This window comes from Drosophila grimshawi, unplaced genomic scaffold (genome assembly GCF_018153295.1).
Source record: "Drosophila grimshawi isolate 15287-2541.00 unplaced genomic scaffold, ASM1815329v1 contig_733, whole genome shotgun sequence".
NCBI classification, from domain to species: domain Eukaryota; kingdom Metazoa; phylum Arthropoda; class Insecta; order Diptera; family Drosophilidae; genus Drosophila; species Drosophila grimshawi.
The window spans coordinates 71,052-82,928 of NW_025063566.1; the positions used below are offsets into that span (position 1 = coordinate 71,052).

General features: G+C 32.4%; 2 protein-coding genes across 2 annotated transcripts; one reads left to right on the forward strand and one right to left on the reverse strand.

Annotated features, from left to right (window-relative positions):
- Positions 1–221: 221 nt before the first annotated feature.
- Positions 222–1,160, reverse strand: LOC116805413 (probable histone-lysine N-methyltransferase set-23). The gene is given in 3 exon segments (XM_032737152.2): positions 222–393; positions 446–641; positions 643–1,160. Coding segments are annotated over 3 exon segments (840 nt in total). The 5' UTR covers positions 1,138–1,160; the 3' UTR covers positions 222–244.
- A 3,711-nt stretch (positions 1,161–4,871) lies between these two features.
- On the forward strand, positions 4,872–8,111 carry LOC116805421 (protein midgut expression 1). The gene is made up of 3 exons (XM_032737226.1): positions 4,872–4,927; positions 7,545–7,745; positions 7,817–8,111. Exons 1-2 carry the CDS (start codon positions 4,893–4,895, stop codon positions 7,735–7,737), a joined length of 228 nt encoding a protein of 75 aa, XP_032593117.1. The 5' UTR covers positions 4,872–4,892; the 3' UTR covers positions 7,738–7,745; positions 7,817–8,111.
- The last annotated feature ends 3,766 nt before the right edge of the window (positions 8,112–11,877 follow it).

The window sequence follows — 11,877 nt, forward strand, 5'->3', positions numbered from 1 at the left end:
TTATTACGTATTTCATAAACATACGATTAATTACAGCTGTGCTGTAAGGCAGCCAAAACGGCTGTTAAGCATGGTGCAGAGAGAGAGAGAGAGAGCGCGCTGTTATCGCTAGCAACTGCACTGCACTTAACATAATGTACTGTAATTACAATTCAATCAACTACGTTATGCGGCGCCAAATTCAAATATACACAGAATTTAAATTAATAATTGTTTGCTGCTGCTGTGAACAAATATTTATTTTCTAAATTTTAGTATTTGGCATGAATCCGCAACAATTTGATGCACCACACAGGCAGAGTTTTCCACTGCTTTTCCTCTCGTCAAAGTTTTCTCCGGCGTAATGAAAACATAATTCCTCGTTCACATTTATATTTCGTTTGGCAAAGATTGCTAAAAGAAACATTGTTATAAATATATATATTATATATTTCAAATCGCTTACCAATTTTTGGAATTGGGCAATTTGTTCGCACAGCCAAAATCTCACAATTTGGCTCACAGCTATGGTTCAAATAACGGCCAATATTTCCACGTCGAGATGGATCCACAATAGTTATCTCGAGTAAATTGGTCTTCGACTTATGACTTTTGGGTTTAGCGTATTCACATAGATATAATATATAATTCATTAATCGGGTTCTTATCAATCAATTCGAGTCGTCGCTGGGCCTCTGGCAGTGTTAGAAGCTCACCTGCATATTCACAGATGAAAGCTCCGCGGGGTATTGCAACACTTGTGCGCAAACCTTTCGATTTATACAGTGGAGAATTATATATTTCCAGTTTTTTTCTTGGTCCAAATTGCACAAGTCGATTTCTGCATTGGCTTTGGTCACATTCACACAGATCATTGCACTCAACGATAGTGGGAAATTCTCTGGCTGCACTGGTGATTAACACCAATTCCCCATATTCGGGGTTGTATTCAAGGCCACCGCCATGACAACAAACAGCACTGTCTTTGCAACTATAATTACTCGTGCATTTACAACACAGAGTCAGCTGACAATTGTATTCATCTTGCAGGTGCTTAAACTCTGGACTGCCATCGTCAGGCATGAGCACATTTTCCAAAATATATTCCACATTCCCTTCGTGCCCGTATTCATCTTCGATTCCAGTGCTTGTTTCCATTACTATAAGGAGGGAAATAAACAGGGATTAGTGATGCCGAAAGACGGGTAATAATTAAAACTATCGATTATATCAGGGCTCCAGTTTCAAAGAACCATTCATCGATAGCACAAGGTATTGCTACTAAAGCCGATGACATGACGATTTTTGAAGTCGATTTGTGCGCCATTTACCTCTTTTTAGGAATCCTGTAATTCCAAATAAATCGAAATAAATGAGAAGTATATACCATTTTTTTATAAGGAGTTTTTCGTGCGTAACTATTTTGACTATCGATCACAGATCTTAAATATTAGAATTTTAAATAATTCATTATGAATAGGAAAAAATTAAATAAATAATTTAAACGTCGTGTCAAAAAATGGAAATATTATCTGTGCTCTAAACGGGATCAGATATTTTCTTAGTCAACAATTTCCCACTTTTTCTCTCAGAAAATATAGCTTACATTTTGCACTCAGCTCTGCCAGCCCGTTTCCACTCGTAAGCTAGATGAATTGGTCCGCTCCATAAATTTTCCGGTGGTGGCCGATAAACGTCAATTCCATACTCAAATGCAAATGGACCAATTAACTACAAAAAAGGGACAAAAAAGTGAAAATAACAAAAAGAGGATACATTTTAAATTAAGAGTCAATGTGCCCAATCGAACAGATTTTGCATGCAGTCAGTTTTTAGTCGATTTGACTTTGTCTGCTTAGTGTTGTAGTCATTTTATTTTATTTTTATTTAACATAGAATATTTATTTATTATTATCATATCCTTTTCTTGAATAGGCGACTGGGTCTTTCTCAAAAGCGCTTAGCTGCCCTAAGAGAAATATTTAGTTAGGATCGCCGAAATTGTTGACAAGGGATAGATGTTTAGACATTGGTTTTTGGCTTATTTTAGCGGCTAACTCAAATTGAAATATGGCATATCAGTGCGATAAATGGCCAACACGACAACACTGTACAGATGCTATGCAATCCATTCCACTCATTCCAATTATAAGCACTCTTTCTCTTTCTCTCTCTCTCTCTCTCTCAGGCTCTCACTTACTACAAACAGTTGGAAGAGTGGATAAAAGTGAAGTATTTTGGTTATAGTGCAAATATTTCGATGTTTAGCACCGTTTCTTTAAAAGTTACATTTTTTAAAGCTCACAAAGATGGATTTCTTAACCGATCTTCTTACAATTAGAAAATAAAATTACTGTCTTTTTAAATACAAATTAAAATTAAATTAAGCTAAGTTTATTTATTTATTTAATGTCAACTAAAAATATAGGAAAACACAAAAATAAAAGAGGAATTAAATTAAATTTAATTTAAAAAAGGTAATATTTACATTTAAATTTAATAAATACAAAATATTTTTAAGATTTCTGAGGGTATTTAACTGTAAAATTATCCAACAATTGTTGCATGGATTGGGGAAAAAAAATATCAAGCATCAAGAATCACTTTTAAAGAGCTTTGCAGATAGAATGGGATGGATCGAGGGATCGACGAACAATGTTCAAAGCCAAATGAGTTGTAGAAAATGCAATCCAGCATTTGGCTATTTCTTAAGTCTAATAGATCATTCTATGAAAATAAATGTAAATTGGCTTGACTATTTCAGATCTATATATACAGCAAATCATGCAACCTAGCTTAAAAACCTTCCTCACAAGTTGTTCTTTTCCGGAATCCGAAAAGTTTAATTTAATTCCATGTTGGCTTTTTAAGTAATGTTTGTTTAAAGTACACGTAATTAATATTTATATTTTTACATACCTCCTTAATCATTTTTTATTTGAGTTGTAATTTACATTTTATGCACTGGAAATGCACTTAAAATCCTGTAGAAATTTCTGTATTGTTTCAAACTTTTATACGATATCCGGTTATCAATGGGTAACTCAATTTGTACTCTATTCTACGATACCGAAAGCCATTATCAATAACATTTAATTCCTCCCCAAAATCCATTTCGAATTTATTTATTGAGTAACTTACTGCTGTGAGTGATGCTGAGTTGCCTGTTTAATTCATTTAAATAAATAAGATCTTTTTAAGATAAGTAATCAGTTAGGTTTTAAAAACAAACACCAATAAAAATTCATATATAAACAGCACTCTATATTAATAATTAAGTTGAAAGTTCGTTATAATCTCTTAACTAATCGATAATATGAGTATTAGAAATAAGAATTACATCCTTACATGCAATAACAAATTACTGTTTATTAAATAAACAACAACATATCACACAGTTTGTTGTTAGAGAGCAAATTCTATCAGTAAAAACGTTTTTGTCCCTCTATTTTCTTTTCATTTACTATTTCGCTATCAACAATTAACTGGTATAATAGAAAATATAAATATTGTGAAAATTACAGTTTCCGCTGCTTTTATAATTTCCTGTTCCAGTTCTGGTATTTTAGTAAACTATATCATATGGCAGCCATTGGAACAATCGGTCGAACGATGATTTTTTGTATACAAAAACTTTATAATCTCTGCGCGATAAGAGTCGTCTTCCACTGTCTTATCATTCTGAGATTAACCATTTGTTTACAAAAGTATCCGGACGAGCTTTACTCGTTACGCGTATTTTATATATAATATATAGCTCACTCACAACCGAAACTGTACCGTTATAATATTTTGGCTATTCCGGTCTTAATAAAATTGTTTGAGTTCTCTTCAAGCTCTGATTTAATTTCGATCTTTTCAATTTTGCATTTAATATTCAATGGAATTTAAGAATAATCATCAATTGAATTATTAATTTAAGAATGAATAAATTATGCACAGCAAGCATTAAAACACTTATTTCAGGTCCCTGACCGTTTATAAATTAAAGGAAATACTTTGTGCCATAAAACAAATTAAGTTTTCTGAAACCAACAAGGCCAACATTTTATTTGTACCATACGTATTTGTATTTTAAATTTACTAATTTTCAGAATATTTTTTCTTCCGCTGACTAAATCAAAAGAGCGGTATTCTTTATTAATAATTTCGGAATATTATTTATTTCACAATTTAGATTTAATAACAATTAAATAATTGTTTAAAAAATACAGAAATTACAAAAACTTTATAATTTTGGTAAACAATTTTTGGTACAATTGTACTACATCTAGCAACTGTGTTTCTAACCACACAATATAAATATGAGATATTTTAACAATTGTAATTTTCAAGTTTATGTGCTTTACAAAAATATAATTAAGTTTTTTCTATCTTTTTTTTAAGGTAATAAATATTAATAAATATTTCACTAAGCCAATAGTTAACGAGATCTATGACAACCTTACTCGAATAATCAAATGTACAGAACATTTTTTCTCAATGTACTTTGAAAATACTGCGTTGAGAATCTGTCAAGTAGAAGGCAACTCAACGACTGAGTTTATTTTCTCTCTCTCTCGCTGCAGCAGCAGCTGCTGCGGCTACTTCGGCTCGTGTCTATGTGAGTAGCGTACTGTGTTCGGCTACTGCGAACAATGAGTAGTTGCCTTAGATCAGTAAACCGTGCTTATGTGTGTATGCTCGTATGTATAAATATATTCACTCACACACATTTCGCTCGTCTCACAGAACGCAAATTGTCGCCGCAGTCGGAGAGCTGCCAGACACCAATTGTTTTCAGTTTCTCTCCAACTTCAGACGTGGTAGGTTGTGTGCGGCTGCGTTAGTTCGCAATAAGCATTAAAATTAATATAATACAAGTTGTTTATTAATTTAACATTTATTTCAGCAAACCTAAAAACGAAAGCAAAATGTGTAAATGTCTGGCTGGTAACGTAGCGTGCTGGTAAGTTTAGTTTACATAAAAAAACACTTGTTTGCCCTTTGCCTGTGTGTGTGTATATAAATGTATGTGCATATAAATATAAATATATATGTAAATGTGCGTAAACACTTCCTTAAGTACATACATATATGTATGCATGCATGTATAAACATGTTCAGCCCAACCCATCGAGCACTTTTCTAGAGCTTTTGTGTCTAGGGGATGACTGCACATACAAATTTAAAAGCTAATTTAATTACCAACACTAATATCATATAAAATGTGCACAAGTAAAGTGAAAGTGATACAAGCATTACAGTTGAATGAGTAGCTAAACAAGTGCACACACAGATACTTACATGCATACATACGAAAATTTAAATGTACACACATACATATAAACATACTTTAAATTTAGTGCACCAACAGTTTGTTTTGCATGTTATCATAGTCGTAAATTACAGTAAACATTTGTATATATTGTGTGTATATATGTCATCATTATACTTACACACAGACACAAATACTACGTACAGGCAGCAGCTTATTAAGGCATTGGAGTTCTAAATAGAATCAACCGTTTCTACCTGCATACCTGCCCATGCCTAATTCCGATTTGCCGCCCAAATGAGTGCATATGTATGTATGTATGCGTGTCCCCGTGTGTGTATGCTTGTATGCGTGTATTGTCGAGATTATGCATTAGGTATGCAAGCAAAATCAAAAACACAAGCAGCCCTACGGAATGAGAATATATGCAGGTGTCCTGATCTTTGGCTCTTATACTTGTATTAATACTTATACATTAAATACCACCAGGAATCTGATGGATATTTTAAATTTGTTTAATTTAAATCGAATATTAAATTTTATTTTTAATTTAATTAATTTTTTGCTTATGGTTTTTTTTCTGTCGAATATAATATATAAGTTCTCGTATACCAGGCGCAGATTAAGGTTGCTTTATTTGATCGATAACTGCCTCCCTTTTTCGATTATCGATACATTTAAATTTCCGATAGTAATGAATGCTACACTTTTAAAGGCAGACTCTAATTTATACAGAATATACATATGCATATTATTGATCAACCTCCCAAATTTGATCAAGATCGGTAAAGAAACACCCAAGCTATAGTCGAAAATATATCCTCATGCTGATCTCATTTCTATCAGCAGCCGCAAGCATTTTCTGTATGTATCAATATAATCGACGCGAGCGTCAATATGTCTGTGTGTATTCTGCAGACCCCCGTTACCCCGTTATGATTGCGTGTACGTATATACATATGTATGTATTTATGTATATGTACGTGTTTGTTGCCAGTCAGCTAGGATCAGTTCGGGCTTGTTCAGTGCCTGTGCTTGCTATAAGAAATGAGTGCTATAAGAATAAGCTCAAGTCATATTAGCATAATTAACATAATATCCACATCCTTTCATTATATGAATCTCTTTCTCTCAACACTGTAAATAGAGTAATTTTCACTTCAGTTAAATTTACAGTCTTAGCTAAGAGCAGCCGCAATTTACAAGTTACAAAAATTCGCTAGACAATAGTGAATTAAAATATACAAAAATATTCTACAACTATAATTAAACCATCCCCTATGAAATATATGACGAACATATAAGCTAGTATGTCCTTATGACAATATAACAATACTACTTGTATATATGTATATATATCTTATCTTGTTACACATGGGCAACGTTACGCATTGTTAACCCAGACTATCATCCCTAACTTCATGTATACATTTCATTCATACATACATACATACATCAGTCTGTATCTGAATTTAAATGCGTATTTGCCTGGGTCCAGCTTGTTCCGGCTCCACTGGGGCGAGACAATTTGACTAAGTATGTTTTACTACTTGTCTCTCCTCAACCCTGGTAAATGAGCTCACCACGAATATCTTTCAGTTAGCCGACAGCTGGACGCCAACATAACATTTTAATGCGGAAGCACAGAAGTGACCAGAAGTCGCTTTTAGTCAAGGGCTGAAAACTTTTTTATTATAAGTAACCACCATATATATTTTCAATAATTCCAACTATATTTCGCCTTTTGTGTATATTTACGATTGTCAGAAAGCGTAGAGTTAAGTTGTGGAAATACATATATATGTATATAAACTGAGCTATATAAATGGCAAAAAATAATCTTTTAAAAAAAGAAACAATGATTAAGGTTCGGATGGGAAAGTATTACGAATTACAATTTCATACCAAATCAGTTCAAATCAGGGGCTTACAGTCTTGTTTTGAATTGTGTCCTGAACCCTTCAGTCTCTGAAAAAAGTAATTGCCAGTTAAAAAAGTTTGGGAAAAAATTAAATTTTATCACAATTTCAAAACCATTAGTTTTGCAAGTTACTGAGAATCTGGAAGTATTTAAATAATCTAAAATTTTTTTATATTTAAACTCACTTTGTTATTTAGGCGAGCACATTTTTCTAAAAAAGAAGTATACAATTCATCAAATGTGTACAAATATACAGCTATGCATGATAATCTCATTCTCAGTACTAATGTTTGCTTAATCCACTTTTTACGTTTAAATATTTACTTATTTTGAATTAATAAGTTACACTGATTCCTTTACAATAATATTATAATGTACTCATTTCAGCTGCTTCAATTGCGCACTCAACGTTCTTGTTTCAATAATCAGTGCGTTCTTGGTGATCTTTATAATTGTTGGATTAATAGTCTACTTTGTTTACTACTACGAAAAGGAGGACGAAGTTACAAAGCTTCATAATGATATTCAAGATGGGATTAAAAATACATTCGACAATTTAAAAAATAAATTAAGCCCATAATCTATAAGGTATGTTGCTGAAAATGATTTTTTTGCATTTAATCAAACATTTAGTTCAATACTTTATTTTTTTTTTTCAGCACCATCTTTCAATACCAGCCTCGTTTAAGCTTGCTTATGCCTAGCGTTTCATCCTTTACATTGACTACAATTTTCACGACAAATGCTATTTATATGTATAGCTTTTTAAAACACAAGTGCAGATGTACAAAAGCAAACGAATAATGGAAAGTTTTTGCATTTTTAGTATTCTTTATAAATACAGTATAAGGTTTGATAAATATTTATGTGTGTTTTGATGTACACGAAATGTTCTTTTGAATCTCAAAAACATTAATTTATTTGAATCCATATACAATAAAAAATAACGTTTTAAAGCATAGCCAAAATCAGTTTACTTTCTTAACATATTTTTACATATATGATATATTGATATATAATTAGATGTGATGCGTGTAGTAAGTATTTGTACAGAATGTGCTTTATACAAACAGTTATAGCAGCTTTATTTTTAGAAGCAGAAAATGTTTATGTTTGACGGGGTAATGTGGAATTTATGTGATTTGATTTTATTTAACAAAAACTTCAAGTATGTGCGTCTGTTCCCATTATAGCCTATTCACTTAAAAACTATGATGAAAAGAAACCTAATTCAAATCTTTTAGCACTTTCTGCTAGAGGGCTATAGTGTTCCAACTTAGCATAGTTTTCAATTGACTTCTGATTTTTAATTTAAAAAATAACTTCGAATTGACTATCAAAACACTTTCTTTTGCATCCGATATTAAAATATTATACTATAGTTAGTTTGGCTTAGTTTTATATCGAGATTGTTTAATTAATTAATTTAATTTTGAGATTGTTGTTTTTGATGCCATTATCGATGCTTATTTGTGGCATAAATTGGAAAATGTACAACAATCAGATAAACTTTAAGACCAATCCGACCACGCCTTTTCGAGACAAAAATCTTTGACATCGAACTATTATACCATATAGATTACAAGGCAAACAATCGTTCACAAAATTTCCATTGACCCAGTGTGCACTGTCACCCCTATTTTCTACTTCAATACTTATATACTCAAAGATATGTATGAAGTTTGTTTGTATGCGGATTAAAATGCGTATTTGTCTGGCTCCAGCAAGTCCCGGCTCCAGTCGGGCGAGGCAATATATAAAATACATAACTATGTTTTGCTATTTCTCTCCACCCTCGTTAAATTCACCAAGAATATTCTTCAGCTTGCCGACAGCTGGGCGCCAATTCAATGTTTGTATGCATAAGCACCCTGTGAGTACACTTAGAAAAAAGTTTCCTTGAAATTAAAAAATCATACTCACCGTATTATTTAGAAAGTATATTTCTAAAATGGAAAGTTGTGCCTTAATAAAAATCAGTATAATTTTTTTTCTTGATTTATCTAAATTCCATTGGGTTGATTTTTTTATTATTTACATTTGTTCCATCAATAATAGCTTTTTTATTACTTACATGTATTTATTTATTAACATTACTTTGCCATTATAGGAACATTTAAAATAGTTTTTTGAATTCACATAATTTGATTTAAAAAACTTGCGATTTTACGGGGATTCGATTCCGAAATTTGTTTTCGTATATTTAGAAGTTTTTTGTAAAAACAAGAAGCTCTTTCCAGTTTCCATTGCGATTTATTCAAAGGATTTTTTTTCTTTCTTAGTGTAGAAGTCGCGTGCTCAAGGGTTGAACATTTGTTTGACTATCATAATTTTGTCGCATCAACGGTGACGTCTCTGGCAAAATATGTATTTATAGATATAGACATAAATACATTTTTTACAAGCTTTAATAAACTAGAATCGGTGACGGAGCTTCTATTTCTATGCTATTGGCTGTAAAGATAGTCTTATGAAGATAGGACGTTTAAAGACGAAATATTTTCATACTTTGCTGCAGGCTGTACACTAGTCACTGCTGGCTAGATAGTATTTGTGGTCCAAGATATCCAAGAAATTTGGACCAAGCCCGCTGACACTCACTTTCAACTGTTATAATTTCCCCTACAAATTTGTTTAAGTTTATTATGAAATTTAGATGTGAGTAAGTTTACTCGGATAAAGGAACTCTTCTTTGTTAATTTTCGTAATATTTCCGGGGCTGTTCAATCGCTCGTTGTTTTCCATAAATTTCATTTAAGAACAGAGTCATTTTTATACCCTACTATAGAGTAATAGTTACAATAATGCAATACATTTTAAGTAAACTTTCACATCTATCATTTTGTAAAATTTGGATTGGTTTTTAAATTTTTTCCATCCACTTTTTTTTTTTAGGATTATTTCACGTAATGACATTAACGTCATTGTTATGACTTAAGAGTTTCAAATTAGCAACACTGAAATTAAAATTAAGATTTCAAATGGACAATTTTTGAAAAATTCTTGTGGGGTAATCAGTACAACACGGAGGTAGAGGATGATTCCCAGTAGGAGGCTTAAACCAATCTTAAGATAGTAAGCTTAGTATAAATTTAAACATCTACAAAACGAGATGTGTTTTAATAGGTTTAAACCTTAAGTATCTGTTCATTTTAACTTTAAGTATTATATATTTTTTATGTATTTAATTATTTAATTTAAAAATGAAATGTGTCTCTCTTTGATCAATTTAACCCAAAATTCATGCTCATAATTTTGTTCGAAAAGCTCAGACCTTCTCTTAGATTTTTAAATAGATACTTCTGAAAAATAGAACAGTGGGTGAATGCAAAATGTTTATGAAGGTCAGTCACGCAATAGCGTGTAGAGATGGACACGCTACTTTGGCTAATTGAGCCATTCAAGTGAAATTCAGTAGCTTAATGTGTTATTAATTGTTTTTACCAAGAGGAATAAAGAAGAAATTGTTCTTCCTTTATCACTCCTGGGTATTCTGTCAGAAAAGACTTCGGCATCTGGGTCAAAGCCTTCTTAGAAACTTTTTAGATCTACCGAGTTAGAGATTAATAACCTTTCCTTATCTACCTCACCTTAATTTGTTGTGATGCTTAATAACATAAACTTGGGCTGCATAAACATTTCGGATAATGATTTACCACATTGTTTGTCATCAGAAATATATCCTGATCTTGTTTAAAGATAACTAATTAAAATGTAAATCTACAGTAGCTAATCAAACCAACAAATCTAAGTGGCTATTAAATTATTTGCTTCGAACAATAATATTACTGAGTCATTTTAATTATATCAAAAAGATGAATGTGAATAATTCCGGTAACAATTCTGAATTAAAAAAGCTGATTCTTCTATACTGGGCAACTTTTTGCGCTACAGCTTTTTGATAGCTTTATTTTCCCATAACACAATGTTATTTCCACGTTACAAATTTGATTCAAATATACTTAGACTTAGACTAGAAGCCAAACGCTACGTCTTTCTATCAACACTTTGTTTATTGAAGGTTTGAAGCCAATTTCTAAGCCATTTCACAACTAGAGTAACTAACGAACGATTACTGAAATGAAGGTTTGAAGCCATCGCTAAACCTTCTCACAAACGAGAATGATTAAAAACGATCGATAAGCTAGAGCTATGCGAAACAACTGATTAGCTGCAGCAGTCACCCGATCAGCGAACGCCCTTTATCGAGAGAGAGAGCGCTACAAAAAGAGAGCGATGCTAACGCTGGCTGGTGCAGCTCACTCCACTTAACATAATATGCATATGTAATTCAGACTGTAATGTCGTACACATTTTAAAAAAAATTGCTAGAAGAAACTTGGCAATGCTTGCCTAAATTCTCCATCGCCGTATATATTCAAACAATCGGGACCCGTCAACGAACTAGCTCTGTTCGGGAATGTGGGCGGGGTTTTTGTTGATATATCTCGGCACACTACGTGAATTTTATTTATATGGTCCCTAAAAGCCCACGAAGATATCCAAAAGAATAATCAAGATTAAAATAAAAAAAGAGGGGAATGGCATAAATAGAAATTAAGGAGAAAAGGAAAAAATAAAGGGGGAGGTAACCAAGGACACGTCGGTAGCCACGACCGCGGTGTGGTCTTGGTGGCCTAAGCCAGCCCTGTGTCGATGACCTTAGTCATTTACTTGAGACGAGGCTTCAGCTGACACGGTGATTGGGGCCTGGAGATGC